This window comes from Netta rufina (genome assembly GCF_964035555.1).
Source record: "Netta rufina genome assembly, chromosome: 17".
Taxonomy (NCBI): Eukaryota; Metazoa; Chordata; class Aves; order Anseriformes; family Anatidae; genus Netta; species Netta rufina.
The window spans coordinates 14,597,895-14,621,073 of record NC_140141.1 but is presented as its reverse complement, the minus strand read 5'-3'; the positions used below and the strand labels follow the sequence as shown (position 1 = coordinate 14,621,073).

Below are 23,179 nucleotides of genomic sequence, written 5' to 3'. Positions count from 1 at the left end.
CCAAGCTGCAGCCCCCCGGGGGGACGCGCTCCCTCCACCCCTCCTGCCTCTGATCAAAGCAGAGGTTTCTCTCCCGGCGCTCTCGGTGCTGTGGGTTTCCAGCTGGAGGTGGGGACGCGCAGGCAGCCTGACCCTCCCCTCCTCGGATCTGTCATCAGCCACGGAAAAAATCCTTCCCTTCCCCAAGTTGCTCAGCCCGAGTCCTGCAGGGCTCACCGGGGCGGCAGCATGGGGGAGCAGCCCTGCCCGGCACCTGCCAGCCCCCCCGGGCAGGACGGGGGTCCTGGGACCAGCCCCGTGCCCCCGGTGCACCCCCGGGACAAGTGGAGCAAAAAAATGGATTTCCTCCTCTCGGTCGTTGGATTTGCCGTCGATCTGGGCAACGTGTGGCGGTTCCCTTACATCTGCTACCAGAACGGAGGGGGTAAGGATGCTGCGAGGGCTGCTTACATCTGGTTTTGGGGGAAAAGAAACCCGTCTGTCCTCTGTCGGATGCTGAAAACTCGCTGTTTCTTTGCTTTGTTGGGCTCTCGCTGCTCCTCTTCGGGGAGGGCAGCTCAGAGACCGACCCAACTTCTCCTCGCATCTCTCTCCTTCCTTATCCGTGTTTTTCTCCCTGCAAATCCCTCTTCCATTCACCCCTTTCCCGATGTCATTCACACCCTTCCCATTGGGATCAGCGGTGTCAGCTCCCTGCTGCGGGACGGCCGCAGGCACCGGGCACTTTGCAGCACCAGGGGCAGCGAGAGCGACGTGCCCCTGCCCAACCTGATGAAGCTGTAAATTTGGGGTGGGAGGCTCATGCACTTGCTGATCCGATCGTGTGACCTGGTGCAAGCAACCCTTCTGCTGGCTGGTGTTTTACAATAATCCTGCTGCCATCCCCAGCCCGAGCTGTGCTGGACCCTGGGGTGAGCCCTGGTTTTGCAAGCACACAGCCCGGGAAGTTTAGGTACAAAAGTTCCATGCAGGAACAACATTGAGGAAGTGACAACTAAATAAATTGGTCTACACAGACTGGAAATACGCTAAGTCTGCTTTAAACAGCCTGGAATGACAATAATTTCCCCTTGCATAGAAATTACAAATGAGGAATGAAAATTTTGTGCTATTTGCCAAAGCACAGTGGATTTCGTTGCCAAAGTCGGCACTCGGGTAGCATCCTCTGGCGCCTGGGAAAACGAGAAGGAGATAATTAGTACCACACTCAAGGCTACAGCGTGGCTGGCAGGCGCCCCCCTGGAAGCACAGCTAGTTGGGATTTGCTCCTCTGGGGCTGGGGGCAAACTTCAGCCACTTGTCGGTGATGTGGCTGGCGAGATGCCGTCCCTGGGCACGCGGGAAGGTGAGGAGCAGGCAGCACGCCCAGGGCAGAGCAGCGCTCACCGCCAGGTCCGGGCTCCAGTGCCCACTGGGGAAGCTCCCAGAGCCCCTGGCAGTGCCCTGCTGGAACAGGGGGGCTGCAGAGAGAGCAGCCGTGGGGGCTCAATTAACTAATCCTGGCTGGGCTCTCCTGACGAGCACAGCTCCAGCTCCTAAAAGTCCACCGGGTGCACGCACAGCCCTGGTATGGATGGCGTTGGTATGAATAATGCAGATGACAGCATTAATTACTTGTATCTGGGGGTGACAATGCATATTCAGCAGGATTTCTCCCAAACTCTTTGAGACCTGAGAGGTTTGGGGTGCCCCATCCCCTGTGCCCCACTGGCACCACGGGGCAACCTGTGCGTCCCTGCTGCCACCCAGGAGCTGCTCTCTGTGGGGTGCCCCGGGGGGGTTGCAGAGCCCCCGAGAGGCGTGTGTCCAAACCACACATCCAGGATCCCCCATACATGTCCCCACACACACTCTCCGGCTGGCACGGGGCCGTGGTGTTCACCCCGCTCCCCTCCTCGCCCCGCAGGCGCCTTCCTCATCCCCTACACGCTGATGGCTGTTTTCGGGGGGGTGCCCCTCTTCTACATGGAGCTGGCCCTGGGGCAGTTCCACCGGACGGGCGCCATCCCCATCTGGAGGCGCATCTGCCCCATCTTCAAAGGTGAGAGGTGGTCACACAGACAGCACGGGGCCAGCCCGGCTCTGCCCCGGGCACAGGCAGCGGGATCCCGTCCCCCTCTCTCCCCAGGCATCGGCTTTGCCATCTGCATCATCGGCCTCTACGTCTCCTTCTACTACAACACCATCATCGCCTGGGCTCTCTATTACTTCTACTCGTCCTTCTCGGGCACCCTGCCCTGGGCGAGCTGCGACAACCCCTGGAACACCCCCAACTGCACCAACTACTTCGGGAGGAGCAACGTGACTTGGACCAACTCCTCCAGGTCCCCCGCCGAGGAGTTTTATACGTAAGTGTGATGCAGGGATGATGGGTTTGGGCTGGGGCACAGCCCCATGGAGGCACTCAGCTCTGCTGCATGGGGTCCAGGAGCAGGGTGCCCAGGGTGCCCACCCAGGCCATCGCATGGGGATGCTCTTGGGGTGCTCACGACCCCTGCTGCAGGGTAGAGGGGGATGTGGGACCACCTGCCCGCTGCCAGCGCGCCCACACGTGGGGCCAACAGCACCTGAGCCTCTGCCCGGCCACAGGAGGAAGGTGCTGGAGATCCAGAAGTCTGGCGGTCTGTACGATGTGGGGGGGATCCGCTGGCAGCTGCTCCTCTGCCTCTTCCTCATCTTCACCATCGTCTACTTCAGCCTGTGGAAAGGGGTGAAAACCTCCGGCAAGGTGAGAGGACCCCTCAGTGCCAGGGCCACGCGGTGCCCGGTAGCTGCCCGGTGGTGCAACTCACCTGGCTGCCAAAATTCGGGGCATGGCCTTCGGGGAAGTGCTCGATGCTAAGCGGTGTGGGTGCTGGCGTGCTGACGGCCACCTCCGCTGCAGGTGGTGTGGGTGACGGCCACGCTGCCCTACCTCGTCCTCCTCATCCTGCTGGTCCGCGGGGCCACCCTGCCCGGTGCCTGGCGAGGGGTGCTCTTCTACCTGCGCCCGGACTGGGGCAAGCTCCTGAGCACGGCGGTGAGTGCTGGGGGGGACACGAGATGAACGCAGCCCCCCTCCTGCCGTGAGGTGCTCTTGGAAATGTAAATCTCTGATTGAATCACCCATCTCATTGCCAACGCCGTTTGTTTGTTCATGCTGTGTTCTCGCCCCGGCTCGACAATAGGCTTCCTGTGGGTAATTACCAGGCAGCACTTGAAAGTCCTCATTAAAGATAGTCAGGGCTGTGCTGCCGGCACTGAAGCTGCCTGGACTGGGCACGGGGGGCTCGGGGGCTCCCCCAGCTTCATCTCCCCTTGGGATTTGGGGAACCGCTGGTGCTGCTGCCTCATCCTGAGGTTGTGTGGGTCCCAGGGGAAAGCTGCTGCCTCTGAGCTGGGCACCCCGGGGGACGGGGCAGGGGAAGGAGCCATGGGCACGAAGCACCCCATCCATATGCTGTGGGGTGGGTAACACGGAGCCATGGGGCCCCTGCCTGGCCTCCAGCCCAGTGTTGTTTCTCCTGCCAGGTCTGGGTGGATGCTGCTGCGCAGATTTTCTTCTCCCTGGGCCCCGGATTTGGCGTCCTTCTGGCTCTGGCCAGTTACAACCACTTCCACAACAACTGCTACCGGTGAGCACTCGCTGCGGGATGCGGCACGGGTATGGGGCTCGCCAGCCCCTGGCCCCGCTGGAGCATTTCTGCCCATTTCACCACCAGTTTGGGTGCAGGGCTGGGACAGGGGCATTGCAGGAGGGTCCTGCTGCGGGATATCTCCCTGCTTTCTGCCTTCCAGGGACGCGCTCGTCACCAGCGCGGTGAACTGCCTCACCAGCTTCCTCTCGGGCTTCGTCATCTTCACCGTGCTGGGCTACATGGCCGAGATGAGGGACGTGGAGGTGGAGGACGTAGCCAGAGACAAAGGTTTGCCTCCTCCAGCTCCAGTGTCCCGTCCTGCCCAGCCCTGCAGTGCCCAGGGCTCCGTGTGCCCACCGGGGCTGGGGGTCCCTGAGCACCTGGGGGTGCTGGGGCTTGGCATGGAGGGCAGCGAGGTGCTTTGGGGCATCCCCCCACATCCATTCCCACTGCCACCAGCACCCAGGGCTGTGCCGGAGCAGCCAGGGGAATGGCAAAGCAAACCTGTCTCCCCTCCTAGGTCCCAGCCTGCTTTTCATCACCTACCCTGAAGCCATCGCCAACATGGTGGGCTCCACCTTCTTCGCCGTCATCTTCTTCCTGATGATGATAACGCTGGGGCTGGACAGCACGGTACGACACACCTCCACGACGCACCGGCGGTGGCAGGGGGAGCAGATTTGCTGTGTCTCGTTCCCCTGCCTCACCCCGGTGTTTCCCGGGGCAGTTTGGGGGCCTGGAGGCAGTGATCACGGCCGTGATGGACGAGTACCCCCAGGTCCTGGCCAAACGCAGGGAGCTCTTTGTCCTCGGCCTCATCACAGTCTGCTTCCTGGGCTCCCTGAGCACCCTCACCTACGTGAGTACGGCTGGGGGCAGGCTGGGGGCTGTTTGCTTTTCGATCAGCCAGGTTTGTCCCCATAACCGAGCCCGGGGACGTGCCCATTTGGGGCGAGCTGCCACCCCCGGTGTTGCTGCAGGGCGGCGCCTACGTGGTGAAGCTGCTGGAGGAGTTCGGCGCGGGCTGCTCGATCCTGGCCGTGGTGCTGCTGGAAACGATAGCCGTGTCCTGGTTTTATGGTGAGAGCCTTTCTCTGCTATGAAGCACCTGGAAACCCCGCAGGCACCGCATGGGTGCTTGGCCTTACACACCCAAGGGGGCAGGGGGCAGGCGTGCGGCTCCTGGCAAGGCTGTGACGGGGCCGAGCACCGTGCCAGGGTCTGGGCCCCCTCACTGCAGCCACCTCACCCAGAGACGGTTCCGTCCTCCGGCAGGGATCCAGAGGTTCTCCCACGACGTGAAAGCCATGCTGGGCTTCGCCCCGGGGCTGTTCTGGAAGGTGTGCTGGGCTGCCATCAGCCCGGCCTTGCTGGCGGTGAGTACCTGCGGCCTGAGCATGGTGCTGAGCTGCCACCTCCCCTGCTGCTCCCAGTGAAGGAGATGCTCTCCTCATGCTGCTGCTCCGGCCGTGGCACCGTGGGTGAGACATCAGGCTGCCCACAGTGGGTTCAGCTAAAAAAAAAGGAGATAAAAGTACATTTTCCAGCCTCTTCTGCTGCTGTGCTCCCAGGCAAAGCTCAGAGCTGGCAGTTGGGTTCTCCCATGGGTGCTGGATGTGGCCCTGTTTCATCCTCATGAAAAAGGTGACTGCTGGCAGCATGGTCCACAGTGTCCCACCCGGGCACGGCCACGCTGACAGCACTGCAGCACCCGGCCAGATCCGTCCCCTTTGAACGCCAGCCCCCGCACTTCAAAGGCTGCCGCCGGCGAGGCGCAGAGGGGTCTGATCTGCCAGATCTGCAGGAGGAGAGGCTTTGCAGGGATTAATTACGGCTCTGAGTGCTTTGCCTAGGTTATTAAGAGAAAACTATTGCAGTCGGAGCAGACAGCAAATGGCTCCATTTCAGCACGGGGACGTGCGGCCCCTGACGGCTGCAGTCCCAGCAGGGTTTGTTGGACGGAGGGTGCTCAGCCCTGGTGCTTGTGCTGGGGTTGGGGACCTGCCAGGGCTGCTCAGGTGCTGTGGGACATCCAGCCCTGCTCCAGCCCTACTCCAGCCCCGAGCATCGCTCCCAAATAGGCTTTTTTTGGCTGTTGCAGTTCATCGTCGTCAGCTCCCTGCTGGAGCAGCCTCCCCTGGTGCTCTTTGGCTACCAGTACCCGGCATGGAGCACCTCGGTGGGGCACCTGGTGGGAGCATCCTCCTTCGTCTGCATCCCCGTCTACATGGTGTACAAGCTGGTCTGGACGCCCGGCTCTCTCAAGCAGGTCAGAGCTACATCAGCGAGGCCCTGGGGGCAGGACGCTGTCCCCAGGTGTCTCCCCTTTTGTGGGACACCCCCAGCCTGGGGCCGTGGGGGCTGCCAGGAGCACAAAGGGGCTGTGCAGGGCACAAGGTCCTGCTGCGGGAAGGAAACCCGTTCCCTTTTCTCTCTGCCCTTTTCCACCCTGCAGCGCCTCGCCGTCTGCGTTCGGCCGGAGAAAACAGCACGAGATGCCCAGGCCGAGGCGCTGCGCATGTCACCGGTCCCATAACCCGGTGGCACGACCAGGGGGCACAGAGGCTGCTCTTTGGCTTTGGTTCGGTGCCACAAAGCCACCGGGCAGACAGAAGAGAAGCCGCCAGCGCCGTCCTTGCAGCAAACCGGCCCCGTGCCTGCCCTGGGCTGTGTCGCCTCCGGAGCCAGCGCGGCGTGGCGGGCGCTCTGCTGCTGCCCGCTGTGTCTGTCCCCTTCCAAAGAGAAAAGAAAGCCCTGGCTGTGAGCGAGGCTGAGTGGTTTTGGGGTCTGTGGGGCCCATTCCTTCCCCAAACTCCATTTTAGGGGTGAACTGTGGCTCTCTGTGGTGTATATCATTGCTGACCATGCACCTCCTCTTGAGCAGACCCCTTGGTCTGACCCCTCACTGGGACCCCTGGCTCCCTGCAGCACCCCAGTGACCCCACCACACATCATGGTTTAACTGGAGCGGTACTGGTGGGGCCGCCTGGCTCTGCCCTGGCCACCAGCCCCCGGGTCTTGCCCCCTCACTGCTCTGGGCACCCTTTGGAGGCTTCTGGGGCCCGGGTCCAACCTGGGCAGGGAGAAGTCACCCCCAGGGACTGCAGCCAAGAGCTGGGGGCATATAGGGTCGGGGGGGGGGCACAAGGGGATAGGAACAAACGGGGCTGGGGGCGCACGGGATGGGGGGGCACTGGAACAGAGCACAGGGGGCTGGGGGGCACGGGGCTGGGGATAAACGGGGGAAAGGGAAAGGAGGAAAAGGGCTGGGGACAAAGGGAGCTGAGGGGTAAAGGACTGGGGGGGGGACACGGCCCTGACCCGCCCCGCTCCGGTCCCCCCCCGGCAGGAAGAGGCGGAGCAGGGCGGATGCACAAAGGCGGGGCCGTTTGGGGCCGTTCCGTTCCTTTTGGGTCCGTTTGGGTCCATTTGGGGCCGTTTGGGGCCGGGGGGGGGGGTCTCAGGATGCCGCTGTCGGCGCTGCGGGGCTGGGCGCTGGCCGTGCTGGCGGCCCTGACCCCGGCGGAGCGCAGCCGGCCCTACGCCGTGCTGCAGAAGCAGAACCTGGGTAAGGAGCGGGCGGCAGGCGGAGAAACAACGAAATTCAAGGGCTGGGAGGGGGAAAAAAAAAAAAAAAGCGATAAAAGGGTAAATGGGAGCGAGCGGGGCCGGGGGGGGGCTCGGAGCCTAACGTGTGGCCTCCCTCGCAGTGCTGCTGGGCAGCATCCTCAGCGCGCTGCTGCTCACCATCGTGCTCGTGGCCGTCTGCGTCTACAAACCCGTCCGCAGGCGGTAGCGGCCCCGGCGTCGTGTGTGCGGCCTCGCCCGGCTCTGGGATTCACACCTTGGGATTCAGCACAACCTCTGGAGCCAGTGGTGGAGCGCCCGCGTCTCCAGGTGGTGTCTGGTGAAGGATGGATGCCCTGCGCCCACGTCCCGGGGCTCCCCGCTGCGATCGCTGCCCTGGAGGGCACCGCTTGGCATCGCCGCCCGGCCGTCAGCTCACGCTGCATCAGGTTTTTCTGTCCGGTGAACTCGGCTCCTTGCTTGGAGGCTGCACTGGAAGGGGCTCGGTGCAGCCTTCCAGAAGCCTCGAGGACCGAAGCCGGGCGAGCGCCGGTGGCTGCGTGGGGCAGGAGCGCGCCCACCTCCGGGCAGCAGCACTGAGGCACGAGCAGAGGCCGGCCCGGCCGCTCACACCAGGCTTGTCCTAGCCTCGAGCAGCCCCGCAGCAGCCTCAGTGAACCCACGGCTCCCCAGCCCTCACCCCCCGTGGGAGATGTGCTCCTGGGTGTTGGCTGGGGGTCGGGGAGCCCCCGGTGTTTGCAGCAAGCGGGGCCGGAGCACAAGGCTGCTAGGCACCGGCTGGCTGGGTGCACTTCGTGCTTAGGCTGCCCAGAGCCATTCTATGCATTTCTGGCAACAAATTCAAGTGTTTACACTGAAATCTCACTTGCATATGGATGCTGCTATTTTGTTTTGCACTGCTGTGGGTAGTAACTGGATTTTGCTTATGAAGTATTACTTTGATATTTAACATAGGGGGTTTGGGGCTAGTAATTTATTTCAGTAATTTAAAACTTTACTTCCAGAGCAAATGTGTTGACCAACTCTCTAAAACCTCGTGCTGCATCTGATGTTTTCTGCTGTTAGTCTCAAAGGACACTGGCTCCTCTTGGAACCGGGGATTTTCTTTGCTGCTGTTACTAAATGAGGCCAGCCTAGGACAGATCTCATTTCTAATCCAAGTGAAACATGAGTGAGGGAGCAAGCTAACTGTAATATTTCTTTCTCATCTTTTGCTTTCTTGGTTGCAGAGCCCTTTATCACTGTTTTTCCCCTCAGTCCTTCAATTTTTGTAGAGCTCTGCCTGTAGTCATGTGCTGCTCACGGGTGGAGGAGGATGGTGTAGCTCGTAGCTACAGCTCCTCTTCCCCGCAGCAGTGTTCCTGTTTGCATTCATTCTTCACTCCCTGCTGTGTGTCTCTGTACAAATAAAAAGCTAAGTAAACAATCCAGGACTCCTTTATTTATTCACAGCTGTTCTGCTTGTTATTAACTCTGCTGTAGCTGGATGAAAGGCTGAGGCAGTCCCGCTTCCCAGCCTCTGCTGAACTTGCAGTTAACAGAGGGGTAAGAACTGTAAGGGAACAGCAGTGATTCTCGGAGCTGTGTGAAGCCCCTGGCTTGTGGATGCTCAGTGGTGAGGAACTGAGGAAGTGAATTGAAAGTGAAAGCTCATCCTGCAGCCCTAGTGGAGTTAACTGAACCTTACCTGCAGCTCTGAGGACTGTATTCTGAATCAAAACCCAGCCCAGGCTGTGAGAAGGATTGCCAAATTAAGCACATCATGAATTTGTCCAAAAGCACAAAAGTGTTTTACTTTCAGACAAACAGCACAGACAATGTGGAAAGCGTCAATTTGAAGACCTTCGAATTATGATATGTAGAAGCTTGTTATAGGTTCAGAACAAAACTACAGCTATTTGTAACAGTTTCTGCTTTCCTAAAAGTCAGTGTCCTTGGAAAAAAGGAAGTTGGCAGACAGGGTTGTTGTGTGGCAGTCTCGACATTATTATTAGATATACTGCGCAGTCCTCTGCTGATCTTTTCCTGTCTCTAGTTCCTGTATGTACTTTTTTTTTGTGAGTAATAATCATGAACCACCCCACCTTTCATCTACTTAAAATAATTTATTGACCCCTGTAGTCAAAGATTGTCTGAAAACATCAGAAAATTTGTTCCAGGGGCTGCCTGTTTTAAACTAAATCAAAACTGTTTTTGATATTCATCTTTAAAGTAGAGAAATAATAACAAAAAGGCAAATAAGGATAATTATTAAAACAGTCTCCAGCTACCAGGGTAGAAAAAAGTACTAGTGTGTGTATTATAGCGTTATATACCCTGGAAGAAAGTAACACAGAGATACTGCACAGAGGCTCAGGGGATGATTTTTACCCGTGCTGTAAGATGCGAGGCAGGGTTTCAGAAAAACAGTACCTATACTGAGAAAGAAGAACCTTCTGTTTTAGAAGAAAGGGTGAAAATGTCAGGTTTTTTTTTAATTTTTAATACAATGCCAGCCGGAGAATGAATGTAACAAAACCTAAACTGAAACAGCTCGGTCTTCAGTTTACGACATAGAGAACAAAGGAAATCAGCTTGAAATATTACTTTTTCCTTGTAGCCTTTGAAATGCTTCAGAGAAAAAAAGCAACATCAGACAGATGCTCTTACAAAGGCAACAGCACTCTTTATTTCCGCTGAAGGAAAAAAACAAAACAAAACATAATTTCACCTTCTACCTCACGACTTTGTCAAGAGCTTACTGCAAGGCTTTTTCCCTTTTTTGCAATTGAGAAAGTCACAGTAATCCTCTTTGTAAAGAAAGATGCGGTTCCAACACAGACCACTGCCCCCGTGCAGGACAGTCACATTCAGCATTCCTGCAGACACCAAGTAAGCTATTTATGGTTGCAAGCTGTATCATTAAACAAATATGGTGCAGATATACCAGTTCTAGTGTACAATTTTAGTTGCCCACTACATAAAACAATGAATTATTGGTTTAAAATAGAGTTCTAAGTTACCAACCATCTCACTGGTTAAGATCAAGTCTATTTGAGAGTGATTTTAAACTAGTTAATCGTTGGTGACACAGAACTGCCCTGTTTTGCTCAAGGAGTAAGTGCAGGATTAGGTAGCAAGATCAGACCATATGTACCATAGGTTCTTCACCCTTCTGCCAGCCAGAACTGAGGAGTATTGCTCACATTTAACTACTATAAGGCTTTCCTGTGTATGTACATACATTGTGTACTTGTGGAGTGCACTCGAGAGTCACAGTGTAAGTACTGTAAACACTGACAGAAGTGCAGATAAAATACCTACAAATATACCCTATGTCTAAAGACCTGAGGAAAGCTGGTTAAAATGTGTTTTGGAACTGTTACAATACCATTTCAATGAGCATAGTCATATTGGCTTGTTCTAAAATCAATAAAAAGATTCAGATAAAAAAATATATGTATTCACATGAAGGATAAGCATTTGGATTTTAAAAAGCAATACACATTTCCCTTTCAGATGACAAAATTAAAATTCATCTTCCAATAAGTATACATTAAAATTTCACCTGAAGTTTCTCTATTTGAAGTTAGCACCCATATACAGGCACGCACACATGCACATGCACACACACCGAGTGATCTCAAGAAGCACCTGGATCTATCACTTATTTTCTTGCTGCCCTCTGACTATGGGAACTAGCTGGTTTTGAATCACTGCAGAAACTGCTACTTTACTAGGCAGATGGTCCCATTTTAGGATCTAAAGTTTTACTGGCTACTTGTTTTGTCCTATTTCAGAAAGCACTGGTTTAATCTTGAGCTTGGATTAGCTGTTCAAGTATAAAATTATTCCTCTTAAGCAGGAGCACATGATAAAAATCTCGGTAACTACAGAAGAAAAAAAATCACATATAAACAAAACTAACAGAAAATATCTGTCAGCATGGTATACCGTCAGCATGAAAAACTACTGTAGGTGTATATGTGTGAAAATGCATATAGATAACTCTTCCACATAACGACTGGAAGAGACAATGGCTTTGAATTATTCAGAAATGACTAAGCAGATGAGTATTTCTTTGGTAAGTAATGAAGTTTCCCTCTTGAACCCCCCATAAATCACGTTTTCAAACTTTACTGCAATCTTAAATCCTGATGCTAAGCAAAATTTCCACCTGCTCTTCAATAAATATGCATAGGTAAAAACTTACTTGACAGCTAAGGCTGCACAGATGGGCAGCCAAATACAGATGCCCATGTTCTGAAACTCCCTCAAAAAAAATAATAATAATAAAAAACAGCTGTTGTAGCTGATGATGATGACAACTAAGAAGGCAGGTGAAATCTTTACTTAAGCAATCAAGGAGTGGTCTTCAGACTGAGAGCTCTGAAAGCCTTCAGTTTTACTGAAATTTGGTCATCCTTATTTCAGGAGATCACTAAGGAGTTACTTTTCCACAAGAGAAAGCTGTAAAACTTGCTGAAGCTCTGCATCTTCCTCTTCACGGCGTTGCTTCTCCCGTTCTTCCTGCTCTCGGACAGACAGCTCCATGGCAAGCTGCAAGTCTTTTTCAAAACTGTTTGGTTCACTGGGGGTGCTGCAGCATGAATTACCTGTGCTTGTTAGATAGCTCTCCTGCAGTGCCCTGAGGAAAGAAAAAGAAATTCAAGTAGGAAGAGAGAGAGAGAGAGAGAGCTTATTTCATGTTTCCTCCTGCAATGATCCTCCCTAGCAACTGTATTCAAACTGCAAACCCAAACTGCTCTCTGAAAGGGCAGAAAGCAGAACAACTGCTCTCTTATCCTGAGAGCTAACAGACACAGAGTTCCCAATGTAAAACCTGTTCTTTGGAGCTTCCTCAGAATCTTTCATACATACTAACAGTTTTCAACAGGCTTCTAGAAGTATTCCCTCATGGTTTAAAGGTAACAATTTCCATACACAAAAGAGCCAGGAGGATGCAGTTCTTCCCCTGCACATAGATTTCTTTACACTTAGCTGCAGGAAGACCCCACGGATACTGTAGCACTCGAGGGTCTAAATATAGGTTACCACGTTTTTAAGGATTACATAATGATTTTGAAAATAAGAGCCACCTTGAAGAGGCAGTATTTAGTATACAAACACTTGAGCCAGAGGGACCAATTCCAGTTTTAAGAGCAGAGCAGAGGGGATGTGTTTACTGGGTGGGTGAAGAATCAATTGTGTGTGCAGGCCAGTCCTGGACCTGAGCTAAAGGGACACAGAATATAAACTAGGGAAGCCCAGTCTGGAGTTCTCACTTCTTGAAAAAGTAAAAATTAGAAGCAGCACAGGAAAAGAGACCTTGAATTCTAAACATCTGTTACCTGTGTCCAGGGAAAAAAAAAGTAGAAGTGCAGAATTGCTTCATACTAATGTTAGAAGTATTTTTGCTCCACCACAGCATTTTTGACATGAAAAAAAAAAAAAAAAAAACCACAAAGTTACCTCTGATACTGTAAATTGAAGTCCTGTGAATATGCAACTGCTCCATTGGAATGCATCCCCACTTCCTAGAAATGGAAAGAGGGACAATGCCACAGGAGTTAACAGATTTGTAGTGCAAATCACTGAAGAGGAAAGCTTTAAATCACTCATTTCTTCTTTGAAATGCATTTCTGTATTTTTTCCTTCTCTGAAGTTCTTGGAAAAATCCATCCTACACAACGCTTTCCACACATTGGTTCAGTTCAGAGATACAGCTATTGCTGCATTGTGAAAACTCAAATCTGCACTGAGCAGATTACAGCATACTTACTTTATTTCCACTGGATTCCAACAAACTCTGCTGAATAGCAAACTGCATGATCTCGTTATCTTCATCCTGCACGTGTATGTTCCTGCCATCATCTTGGACATGGTAAGATTTGGGGATCTCAAACACCGACTGGTCAACCTCAAAATTAGCACCTACAGAAGCCAAATATAGTTCAGAGACACAGCACAGTATGTTTTTGCAAGTTGTTAAGCAAAGAATTCTGATGGATGTTTATAAATGCTTAATTTAGCTCAAAAAAAAAAATAATCAGATAAACCCCTTGGCTACATATACACAGAGGCTTTGAAAGACTTAAGTGTCAAACAAACACAATGGTAAGACATGATACAGCCTTTCTTACCTAAGGTGGCTGAATTCTGACAAAACCATATGGGAAGGAAAAGGGTGCAAAAGCTAAATTCTGAAAGAGATAGATGCTGCAGTAGCTCTGAATTCTCTGAGGTTATTCCTAACGAATGGGTCTGTAAAAGCTCCTAGGACAGAGCATCACTTGATGCATGCAGTCACAAGCACCCTACTCAAGTGTAATCCACGCTCTTCTCAAAGACTGAGCTGTAACAAGTTTGTATTCTACTTCCCATAACAATAGCTTTCATTCTAGCAGCATCACTCTAATCTAATGCACCAGAATTTAGACCTCAAAAAACTTGAGAAAACTTGCAACAGCTCAGTTTAGTCAGGCAGGTTATGAAGGGGGCAGAGTGGAATGATACGATCAGTATCACACGGTCAGCATCAGCTGCTGTACACCACAGCTTCCTCTTGTGTTTGATTCTCTGCAGTTAAACCATCTCTGCTGTGCACTCCACTGACAGAAATGTAAGAAGATGTGATCACTGCACATTTCCACTCCTTACCTGAATCACACTGTGCACCTCCAGCCATCTGTGATGTTTTCTCAGCTGTCCTGCAGCCATTGACGTTTTCAAAAGTAATTCGGGCATTGAGCACATGAAATAGGGGAATTTCTATTAAAAAAAGTAGAAGACTTCTATCAAAAAGAGAATTCTGACATTCACTTTCACACCTGCAGCCATATCAAACCCTTACAGGTTTATGGAATATATTCCACAAGCAGCATGACATGATGACAAAGTGTAACTCACTTCACCAAGAAGTTGCCCTTACTCATTCGCACTCTGCCTCTGTATCTCAGATTAATGTAAAAATACCAAATCAAAGACGTTCAAGCCAATAGGAAAGGGTTAAAACTAGCTCATTTGTACTGAAATGATACTATCTTTAAAATTATACTTCTGTACTGGCTATAACTTGGATTCAATGATCACAAACATACAAGATAACATACCTGGGTTTTTGGTTCTAGACATGGGCAAGATGACTAGTAAGAAACTAAAATTGTTTTCGTAAATATATATTGCAAAACCCATAAAAAGAATGGAAATGAAGATGCTAGAATAAAAATTGCTACACATTACCAATTTTGACAGGGAATCCTGGTGGAAATTCCAGAGTGATGAAATCCTTAAGCCTGGCAAAATGAGCACTAGTTCTGGCCATCAGATCAATGATCGGAGTGACTTGTTCCATAAGGGACAAGGGAAACTCTTCACTCATCCACAGGGTTGCTTTAAACCTGAAAGAGTAAGTTGTGTAAAAGCATCCTGAGTTTACAGTTCTGGAAACCGCAGAAGCAAAGTACACAGCATTTTCACCTCCTTCATACAAAGAGTAAAAACAGTTACTGCTTGGAAAAACCAAACCACACTCCTGGTCAGGCTAAAGGAAAGGCATAGGAGCCTACTGACATACAGCAATATGTAAGGGATGGATTTTTTTTTAAAGTTACAGAGCTAGCCTGAATGCTTTCTTCTGCTTAATGGAAGAAGAATTAAACCATGGCTGAATGCTCTAAGATCTCTTTTGATTAATTTTGCAAGGGAGATAAAACTGTACTGGAAATTTGTAAAATACAGTTTCCAGAGATCAGGTGAGTGGGAAAAAGGAAATAGGGAAAAGTTAAAATTTTACTTCTCACTTCTGTGTTCGAATGGTGACTTCTTTCGGTCTTCCTATATCTCTACCTTTCAAATCAAAGTTTGGGTCCAAGTATTCCTCCAGAGTAATAGCAGTAGGGTTGTTACTTGCGGCATACTCTGTTGTCTTGACTGTACTCTGGAAGGAAAAACAGAAAAAAGACTGAAGTAGCATAGAATTAATAGGTATTTTAAATACCCCATCAAAGCCCAGCCCTTACTTTGCTAACAGATTCTACATTGTTTTCATGGGAGTGTTCAGAAGGAAGTACCAGCTACTCATACAGGAACATCTGACAAACAAACAAAAGACTCCTCAGGGAACATTCAAACCTCATTATCAAAACTGCTGCCGAACTAAGGAAACAGGAAGAGGGATTCACCATGCACACAACTCTTATTGGTACAGATCTCAGCACTATAGTGACCTGTTACGAGGTCAAAGACACTCACCTGAGCACCATACTCATGCTCCACTGTACCCAGAAATGATTCCAGAGGGTTCCTGTCAGCTTCAGAAAACAGAAGGAAGAGTTTTCTATTATTATTAAATAGCAGTAAACTTTAAGTACACACCAGGCTAACAAGCAAGGCTTCTAACGCAAAGTGAGGTAAGCCAAAGACAGTCAGGAGAAAGGCCAAGTTCCCTGTAAGCTTTACCAGGCAAACCCAGGACCTAAAGGTGACAGAGTTAAGACAGACAAGACAGAACAGAGGCAAGGATTTTCAGTGGTTTCTATCTTGAACAAATAGCTTTACTGTTCACAGTACCTCCCCTCCTAGCCCCCGAGATAGGCCAAGGAAGGGCAGTGCTGCCATACGAGGTTACCAGCTACCCATCCTCCCTCCAGTTTAAGTTCCAGAAAAAATCATAGGACCAGAAATGAAGAAAAACACCACGAAAACAAAGCTCACGTGAACCTTGTAATCATGGCCAAAATGAAGTAAAGGCATCAACGCATTTCAGAGCACAAGATTGCATGGAAAAGTGCAGCTTTTTAAAGGGCTCTTTCCTCTACATACAACTAGGATAAATATTTGGTCATTTGTAGGCTGGGAGTCAAATAACAAGCTACCTCACACAAACAGCACGTGAAACTAAAGCAGGGCAAGGTCAGCAAGAAAAGTATTTCACTTCTTATCTGCCCACTTCTTCTGCAGTCACACAGAGATTATCAGAGAGCCAAGATGTTGTGCTTAATTCCAGTTATATTACAGAAAAACTACCTTTATATCTTTTCTTTTCCTCTTCTGTTAGATGTTCCGTTCTGATTTTTGTGACCACATTCACGTTGTTTGCAATGTACACCTTTAAAAACAAAAGTATGAAGACAAAAATCACCACGGGTTAAAAAAACAAAGTTCTTTCTAGAAACACCATGAACACAAACCCAAAGGAAGACAGAATAAAGTGATGTGAATCTGCTCCTTACAAAGATCTCTAACATACTGGTGACCAACAGGGAGTGCTGCACTTTGATTTTTCTGACCCCTTTGGCATGATGGAAATCCCACATACTATTTGCTTGGTAGACCAGTGCTAAGGCTGAAACTATGCAGCCACCTGCTGGGCAAACTGATAAACTATGAAACCCCACAAATAATACAGCTTAGCATCTCCAGACAGCATTAATCTCGCAAGCATCCTATGCTGAGAGAAAAGCCAAGGATCTTGGTCATTGGCTTCAATGGGAGCGGAATTCAGCCTTTCAACCGTATTCTTGGAAAGCAGACTGACACATTTTAAGGAGACTTTTGTAGATAACTAACCCATCCAAATTCAAAACTAGATGGGCACTTCCAAGCTTGCTGAAAAGGATCTCCACCTCGATAAAGATCTTGAGAGAACAAAGAAGGAAAGCCAGATAATGCTGTTTAGAAACAGAGATCACTCGCAAGACCTTCCAAATGAAATTCAGCCATGGTTTAATTCTGCAGGAGTGCTGGTGAACCCCAACATCCCACCAAATAGTCCCACAGCCTTGTGAGAAAAGTCCTTGCATAAGCAAACAAAACTTCTGCACTTATTTCTCTGTTAAATGAAATTACAAAATTTATTTTTAATTGCACAAATTCCAAAATCTGGAGTAAACACAGACTTGAGGAAGTTAAATTTTGTGATACCTAAATTCCTAAAACTGCAAGGCTGTAAAGCCATCTTCAAAATTATCTCACAAAGGCCTATCTGGGGAGGGAACCTGTCACAGGGACCAAAGTGACTGTATTGCTCAGAAACATGGTCAGGATCTTCAGTTTACCATCAGTCTCTTACTGCTTGAATTCCTGATGCAACTCATGGCACCAAGAAGCTGTTACTTCCTTCAACACTGTTACTAGAGAGCGCTCATGGTACTTTGCCAGTGGGTTCCTTGTCTGTTAACCAGACAAAGAATGACAACACACAAGGAGTTCCAACAGTTGCGGTGAATCTTTTGCCCCTCTGCTGCTGAAATGCTTTGATCCTCCCTCTCCCACAGCCCCTGCTGATGTGCCTGCACACAGGCACCACCCTTCCCACAAACTGGGCACCTTTAAAGTTCCTTGCTCCTGGCAACCTAATTAAGCTCTTGATGGGAAACTGAGGACCTGAAATACTCAGGAAATAAAGGCCAAACAATCATATTTCAGATGGCCATAAGATTTCTTAGTTGTGTGTAACAGGCTTTACCTTTGCTTCGTAACCATTTACGCCTTCTGCTTTTTCTGTCCTCCATACCCAGAATCCAGTGGTGGTTCTGCCAAAAAGTGAATACCACAGGTGTCTAGACAGTTGCATTTCTATACAATCCCCAGCCCATTTTTACTAAAAGTGCCTTGAACAAACAAAATGTGATAAGCCATAATCATAGAACCATATATCTATGATAGATGATCAAGTCATTTGATTATTAACCCCAGACATAAGCACAGGACAATCTGTCCTCGCACACCCCACGACAGAGCTGAGCGAGTCACACTGCTTCTGTTCTTAGTGCATGGCCAAAGCTCTGAGGCTTAGTCACGGATTTTAATTTCAGATGTGGATACCTGAGCCACAGAGGAGGAAGACAACCTAAGAAGTGAATCATTTTGCCTGGCAGCCTGGGCACAGCAGCCTTTAATGCACACAGCTTAATTTCAAAGTAATCTGACACGACAATTTGGGGAACAGAATGCTAGGAATATTTCTGTCTAGGAAATCTTTGTTTCTGGATGTGTAGATGCTGCAGTTACTAAGGCTCACTGAACATCACGAGGATTAATTCTGGGAAGCTCAGAGAGTACCAAGTATTCAGGAGAAAGGGGCTGCATTTACACATCTCACTTTGACAACACTTGTTGACAGTGTAATCACGGGGTTGTTTTACTGCATCTCAGAACACTCCAAGAGGAGCTGCAGAAAAGGGGTGGTTTGAAGTAAGCTGACAGATACCTGGATAAGCATGTGTAGGGAACAAAAGATAAATGTGGTAGAAGGTACTATGGAAAGACACACTAGGCAGATTTTAATTTAAACTATTAACGTGGGATTTGACTCATTTGGCTCCAAGTTCTTGCCCATTAGTTTCAGTACTGGCACATTTTGCCAAGCAACAGCAGCTGACAAAGCATAGTTTTTTTTTACTTAATGGTACATGAAGTTTAAAGTAATTCCAGATCTAGCCATAAAATACTTTATGAGTTTGAGATTTTTTGTCTTTAAAACATTATTGTAGGTGTGACCATCAATAAACTTGCAGTGTTTATTTAAGAGCAACTTTGCATCTTACCTTTCAAAAGCAATATTTTTAGTATCAAGGCACGTATTAATAATTGGAGAGGTAAGGCGTCTTTCCACATCTTTCCTTTTTGGGGTCATAGATCCCAGCGTCAAACGCTTCATGTGTTGGGAAATCTCAAAGCGCTCAGTTGTAACGAACTTATCATCATGATTTATCTCAATCAGTTCTGCCCAACCTCCAGTATCTGTTGGAACATCACATCTCATTTTAAAAGAAAAAAAAGAAACACCTTCCCAACGGCAATCCACAATGAAGAAACTGAGCACATACTGTACAGCAAATCACAACAGTTGTTAATTCACTGATTTTATCTGGGGGCAGATGAAAAGCAAATAAGAAATTGAAGTAAAATTTTAGCCCTATCACCAAATTTTGACCTCAAATTTACTCAGAAAAAAACACAATCAAAAACCCAAGCCATTACATTAAAGCACAAAAACACTATCTTCAAGACACGAATGGAATATACATACAAATCTTTCCTAAAATTCAGTGCTCAGCCTCAACGGGTCTTTTTAAGCAAAATTGGGGTTTCTCATTGTGGTTCACACGGTGTTTGGTGATCAACAGAGCAGACACACTAAAACATTTACCTTCGCCCTTGAAAATTAAACTACGCCTTCCCCTCTCCCAGCTCATATTTTCAAATCCCAGCAACGTGATATCAACTCGCAACTTGGCACCACTTTTCCAGATGCGACAGACATCACTTGGACAAACCCTAGAAACCAGTGGAACTACAAAAGAAAACAAGGAACATGTAAATATAAAATATTCAAGATACAGAGCACACAAGAAGCCTGAACTGAAGCAGAAACCATATCCCTGATATACGAATTACTTAGTACTGCGAGCATCATTCCACAGGAAACAAGCAAGATTGTTCTCAAAGCTAGACAGGGTCACTACCAGCTGGGGGACAAAACCCATCGATTCCAATTTAAAGATTAACATGAAAAGGAATGAAGCATCGGGTCAGACTAACAGACGTGAAATGGGTTAAAACTGGTCTCCTAGCAGCCTGAGAGATAGCTGCTTGGAAAATGAAGTCAGCTCTAAGTCCTAGCATTCATTTCTTTAAAAAACAAAACAAAGCACTTCCAAGTAGTCTGTGCATCTGTATATCAGACACGTATCTGTCTTAGTCATCGATAGCCAAAGATACACAAACAAAATCCCAATAAGTCTTCAGCAATTCCGACAATGGTTAAAGCCTCCATTAAAAAAAAAAAAAAAAAAGAGAAAGAAACAAAGAACAATTGTGCAACAGAAATACAAGAGGTTGTTTTGAGAACTGAAGATAAGTATTCTGGGGAGCAGGAAATGAAGATTCCAGTAAATATACATCTCTGCTTATCTTTTGCCATTTGTACATGAGCAGGTTCTTTTGTCTACTGCTTAGAAGAGAGAACAATGACCAGGACTCTTACCCCAGCTAGTAAACTCCCATTTCATTTCCACATAAAAGTCAGGAGTCTGGAAGAAAAAAACATCCGATGAATATTTCGCAAAATAGTTTTAATCTAACGTTCAGAATAGCACTTCCCATGAATGTTTTAGATAAAGGAAAACTAAAAAAGAACAGAACTTCAGACATAAATGAACGTTAGAACAATTAAATTGAAGATAACAGGCATAAAATATATTAGCTTACTGCTGATTTATAACAAGCTATTTTGCTTTGTTTTACTGTAGAAGCAGTAACACCTTCAACAGCCATCCTCCAATGCTGGATTTTGTGACTATGGATTTCAAAATCAGAGTCAAGAAAAAGTCTCCACCTCCCACGGGTCTATACAATATGCACATTGAAAGGAAGGAGACAATTGCCCACCGTCAGATCAACGGGGCTCCGATCTCTGTTCCTGATTTGAGTGTACTTAAATGAACAACTTGAGTCAGACTTCCAGTCTGGAGGAAGAGGCTGAAACTAAATAGCTACCTCATTAATCTTTTGGAGTAATTCAGGAACTCCTCCAAGCGTCCTAGAGGTCTGCTGATAGTCTCGATGCTGCAGAATCATCTGTACCATCTCCGGATCTCCTGTGCTGACAGCTTCATGTAAAACTGAAGGAAATCCAGACACAAGCTAGTTTTAGGTTGCTTTCCGAGCAAAACACACAGCGTAGAAGCAGCCAAAACACAGCATCTGCACTGAAAAGCATTAACACACAGTTTCTGTTTTTAAGGTTATCTTTACCTGTCCATCCCTGGGCGTTCTCTTTAGTTACATCTGCCTTGTGTTGAAGAAGAACTTTGGCAGATTCTATGTAACCCAGGGAAACGGCAAGGTGCAACAAGGTCCGGCCTCGTGGATCACGCTGATCAACATCCTGTTGAGTACCCAAGAGATAAGCAATGCTGACGCTGTTAAATCAAACGCAGTTAATCACAGCACAACGAGGAGGTCACATAAACAAAGCCTGCCAGTAATAATCGAGTCTGGGCCTAGTGATCTAGTAATACATGGCTCTAGGAGTCAATGCTCCCTAGGTAGCCCCACGTATCAGTTTGAGTTGACTACACAGCATGGTTTTCAAACCGCATGGCCCTTCTGCCCTCAGCACGCTGCAACCTAACTTCCCCCCGAAAGAAAAAGAGAAGCAAAACAGGGCCTGTACACTGACATGGTAGGAAACGGGACCTGCAGAACAGGACTGAGCTCTCACTGATGCTTCTCATTTCTTTTCCTGCAATTACTTCCCCTTCTGCCTCCCTTCAGAAGCAGTCTCTTCCTGGAAGACGGGTGTTCCACCCTGCGTGCGCTGCACCAGTGACAGGCAACAGCTTGAGTGGAGGATTTCACGTCATACAGCAGAACAGGAAGAAAACCAAAATAAAGCAAACAAACGAACAAGAAAACGGGCCATCCAACACCGATTTTGTATAGCACTTTTTGAAAGCAGAGAAGCAAATGTTAAGTTACAAAGCACCCATTTGACACACACAGCACAATGAAGCCCGAGTGCATTCTGCACGAGTTACTAAAAAACAAAAGTAAAAAGATATACAGGCATAAATATCCAAAACATGCAAGCACAACATACTCATACCTTACTTATTTTTCACTATTAGCTTAGAGATTTGAAACAGAAGAGCATCTACAACTAAAGGAAAAGGGGAAAGTCAATAGCAGAACAAGGAAGGAAAGTTATTATGCAAGTTACCGCGGTTATCTGACAGCACTCAGTTCGAAAGACCACATGCAGCTGGGAAAGCTTCGTTTTAAAGGGCTCTGCTTTCGCTTCAGTGCTCCAATACCAACCAATTTGCTTCCCCCCTTCCTGCAGGTAAATGCCTACTGCGCTGACAGGCGGAGGACTCCCAACAGGCCCTCTCGGTGGTTATTTTTTGCTGTTGTTAACCGGTAACCAGGTATTTCACCCATCTTTGCCATCCCAAGTGCAGCTGGCAAGTGTCTTCCGATCCCCTCACGCACCCTCCGCCAGCAAGAAGCTTATCCCAAGGAAGCGGGGGGGAAACACATCTTTGGAATACTCAAATAAAGCCATTTAAGAGCAGATGAGGGAAGTCAGAGACAGCCACAGCCCGCCTTAATACACTGCTGGCTTCCTGAAGGCGTTTCGGGCACTGGCACTGCACAGAGGTGGGCGCCTCAGGGGAAGGAGCTGCAGAAGGCTGCTTATTGAGGGGTGGTCTCAGCTCAAAACTTTATCGAAATAGAAACAGAAGCAACGTGCCAGCAAGGTGAAGGACTTTAAGGAGGAGGAATTAGAAGGTTACAGACCTCATAAGGCCTCACATTACACAAATTACTGAGAATTAGAAGGTTGCAGACTTCGCTAGGGACTCAGCTTACAGGAATTGGACAGAAACCTGCCGCATTCCAAAGATTCTCCCCCAAAAAACCCCCGGCAGGGCAGCATGCTGCGGGCAAGCGTTAGTGAACCGCGGGGGCGCCGCACACGGCGAGGAGCAGGACGGCAGCGGCGGGCCCTGCCTCTGCCCGAGCTCTGCGGCGTTTCTACGCCTCACGGGGCCGCTACCGGAGGCCCCGGGCCCACGGACAGGCCCCGGGGCCTCCGCGCAGCCTCTCCCCACAGCTCCCGGCCCCCCTCCCGGTTCCCGGTAGCGGCTCCCGGCCCCTCCCCGTACCTGGCCGTGCAGCTCCTGGTCCAGCCGCCGGTGGTCGTTGTCCCAGACGAGGGCGTGCAGGGGGAAGGCCCCGCCGGGGGAGCTCATGGCGGCGCCGCCCCCCCCCCCGCCTCCCCGCCCCGGTCCCCTCAGCCCCGGTCCCCTCACGGCAGCCCCGCCCCCTCCCTCCGGGGAAGCGGCCGGGATGAACCACAGAGCAGAAAGAGGGGGGGGGGGATCGCCCCGCGACTCCTCTCAGCGCTCACGGAAGGAGGAAGTCGGTGATAAAATGGAGCCTCCGCCCCATCGAGCTGAGGTGGAAGGGGCGGGCTGGTGGTA

The 23,179-nt window shown here is 49.3% G+C and overlaps 2 protein-coding genes across 3 annotated transcripts; one reads left to right on the top strand and one right to left on the bottom strand.

Annotated features, from left to right (window-relative positions):
- Positions 1-228: 228 nt before the first annotated feature.
- Positions 229-6,153, top strand: LOC311216003 (sodium-dependent serotonin transporter-like; the record flags this gene model as incomplete). The annotated part of the gene is made up of 13 exons (XM_084297464.1): positions 229-424; positions 1,907-2,041; positions 2,129-2,348; positions 2,590-2,728; positions 2,885-3,019; positions 3,511-3,614; positions 3,778-3,905; positions 4,138-4,250; positions 4,345-4,476; positions 4,598-4,697; positions 4,893-4,993; positions 5,719-5,886; positions 6,073-6,153. 13 exons carry the CDS (start codon positions 229-231, stop codon positions 6,151-6,153), a joined length of 1,752 nt encoding a protein of 583 aa, XP_084153590.1.
- Positions 6,154-9,845: 3,692 nt separating this feature from the next.
- ANKRD13A (ankyrin repeat domain 13A) lies at positions 9,846-22,959 on the bottom strand. Of its 2 annotated transcripts, none has more exons than XM_084297133.1 (15): positions 22,862-22,959; positions 20,946-21,078; positions 20,688-20,812; positions 20,176-20,221; positions 19,339-19,482; positions 18,734-18,929; positions 17,653-17,719; positions 16,212-16,293; positions 15,438-15,496; positions 14,987-15,123; positions 14,427-14,584; positions 13,845-13,955; positions 12,967-13,118; positions 12,657-12,721; positions 9,846-11,832 (listed from the first exon to the last, which is right to left on the bottom strand). In XM_084297133.1, exons 1-15 carry the CDS (start codon positions 22,946-22,948, stop codon positions 11,634-11,636), a joined length of 1,761 nt encoding a protein of 586 aa, XP_084153259.1. In that variant the 5' UTR covers positions 22,949-22,959; the 3' UTR covers positions 9,846-11,633. The 2 variants fall into 2 exon arrangements, with proteins under 2 accessions (XP_084153259.1, XP_084153260.1); XM_084297134.1 differs by lacking the exon at positions 22,862-22,959 and adding an exon at positions 21,799-21,924.
- Positions 22,960-23,179: the final 220 nt, after the last annotated feature.

What these genes read in the sequence shown, in the direction of transcription:
- ANKRD13A (XM_084297133.1), bottom strand. Translation starts at nt 22,948, where the DNA reads ATGAGCTCCCCCGGCGGGGCCTTCCCCCTGCACGCCCTCGTCTGGGAC. An exon ending in AGCATGAGTATGGTGCTCAG is followed by an intron (nt 15,124 to 15,437) that starts GTGAGTGTCTTT and finishes TTTTCCTTCCAG; the next exon opens with AGTACAGTCAAGACAACAGA. An exon ending in TGGAATCCAGTGGAAATAAA is followed by an intron (nt 12,722 to 12,966) that starts GTAAGTATGCTG and finishes TTCCATTTCTAG; the next exon opens with GAAGTGGGGATGCATTCCAA.